This window comes from Rattus norvegicus, chromosome 1, assembly GCF_021556685.1.
Source record: "Rattus norvegicus strain SHRSP/BbbUtx chromosome 1, alternate assembly SHRSP_T2T, whole genome shotgun sequence".
Taxonomy (NCBI): domain Eukaryota; kingdom Metazoa; phylum Chordata; class Mammalia; order Rodentia; family Muridae; genus Rattus; species Rattus norvegicus.
This window is the reverse complement of record NC_141534.1, coordinates 170498969-170501017: the sequence shown is the minus strand read 5'-3', so window position 1 is coordinate 170501017 and position 2049 is coordinate 170498969. Positions and strand designations below refer to the sequence as shown.

Sequence of the window (2049 nt, the reverse complement as noted above, 5' to 3'; positions counted from 1 at the left end):
AAAAATCTTTAGGATTACCAGATTCATTACTCATTGTTATTTGTTAAAATAATAACAATAAACAAAGTTGTTATTTTCATCTTATACCTGGCACTAGAATTTTTATGTGGGATACTTTTGTCTATCTATCCATCCATCTATCAATGCAAATTGAAGATGAAATACAAGAATGAAAGAAGACTAAATACTCTTGACCCAAACAAAACATCTTAAACACAAAACTTTAACTTGTAACCCAAATGCTCTCTGACTGATTTATTGTGATAATGAAAAAAAAATAATGTTTTGGACACACACTACTCTCCATTTTCTAGTTTTACAAGAAAAAAGGAATACTGGGCAAAATTATATAGGATTCTGTCTCCATTTGTTTGGTATATGAACAAGAGTTATATAAATGTGTCAACATAAAATTGAAAGTTTTTAAAACATTTTGAATTATGTACGCTGTAACAAAAATGGAAAAAAGTACATAAAGCAATGTGTCCTTGTTCTAAACAAAATAAGTGCTGAATATAATTCACTCCTTTTTTTATTGCTCAAAATTGCTGTAATTGCCCTAAGAAATGAGGACTTGATTTAACATTTACATTGTAACTTCAAATACTCTTTGAATATGGAGAAAATATTAAGAGCAGAATTAAGCTGTTTGGTTTAGATCAACAAAATGACTTGCCCAAAGAAAAGACTTGGATAACCCTCTCCTGAATTTGTTTCGTCTTCACTCCATAAATGATGGGGTTGACACTGGGTGGGACTACCACATAGAGGTTGGCAAGGAGAATATGCACATGCAGCGGTATACTGTGACCCCCAAAACGATGAGCAAAGAAAGAGAAGAACGCTGGTGTATAGAACAGAAGAATAACACAAACATGGGAACCACAAGTACCTAGAGCCTTGAGCCGGGCATCTCGAGAAGGAATTCTAAACACAGAACAAAGGATAAGGGCATATGAGACAATGATCAGCACAACATCTAGGCATGTGGAAAACAGAGCCACTATCACACCATAGTAAATATTGACCTTGATGCTGTCACAGGCCAACCTGGCAATGCCCATGTGTTCACAGTATGAGTGACGAATGATGTTCTTCCCGCAATAGGTGAGCCTATAAACAAGGAAGATCAGAGGGAAGCAGATGAAGAAGCTTCTAATCACAGATGCAATGCCCATTTTGATGATGACAGATGGGGTTAGAATGGTGGTGTATCTTAGTGGATAGCAGATGGCCACATAACGGTCAAATGCCATAGCCAGCAGTATGGCAGACTCTGCCACGAAGATGAAGTGGAGGAAAAACATCTGAGATACAAAACTAGCGAAGGAAATGCCTGCAGCTTGGAACCAGAAGATTGCTAACATTTTTGGTGTTGTGACTGTAGACAGAAAGATATCAGCCAGTGCCAACATGGACAGGAAAAGGTACATGGGTTCGTGAAGGCTGCGTTCAGTGATGATCAGGAATAATAGCAGGGCATTGCCTGCAATGGCCACTATGTACATTGAACAGATGGGGATGGAGATCCATATGTGTGACTCTTCTAGTCCTGGGATCCCAATCATGGTGTACCAGATGTCTCTGACGTTGGTGTAATTTAAAATGGTTGAAGGTGTTGTCATGTTTATTTTGCCCACTAGTTCCGGACCTGCCAAAGCAGAACAATACAAAAACAAAAAAGAGAAGATAAATTATGATTACTTTATTAGATTAAATGTGAATACTAACAGTTGGCTTAGATTAAGACTAGACTCTTCATTACTACATGTCTTATATGTATTACTTTTGCTTCAGACATCAGAGGCTCTAGCAGTTCTGATGTTCAAACACAGTTCTCTTCTTCGAGGTCTAGAGCTCTAGTGGTTAGAAACGAACTGTTTTTGAGGAATGATAACTATTAAATCAATTTTAACTAATACCTACAGACTATTTTAGTATAAAACTTATAATTAAAAAGAGCCCTTTTCCTTACTTGAGTAATTTATTTGACAAATCATGGATATAAAAATTTAGCTATTTCATGTTTTGAAGAATCCTATATCAGTT

At 36.4% G+C, this 2049-nt stretch overlaps 1 protein-coding gene across 1 annotated transcript; it reads right to left on the bottom strand.

Moving 5' to 3' along the window:
* Positions 1–659: 659 nt before the first annotated feature.
* Or52z12 (olfactory receptor family 52 subfamily Z member 12) lies at positions 660–1625 on the bottom strand. Its single transcript, NM_001000743.1, is given in 1 exon segment — positions 660–1625. A coding segment is annotated over 1 exon segment (966 nt).
* Between the last annotated feature and the right edge of the window lie 424 nt (positions 1626–2049).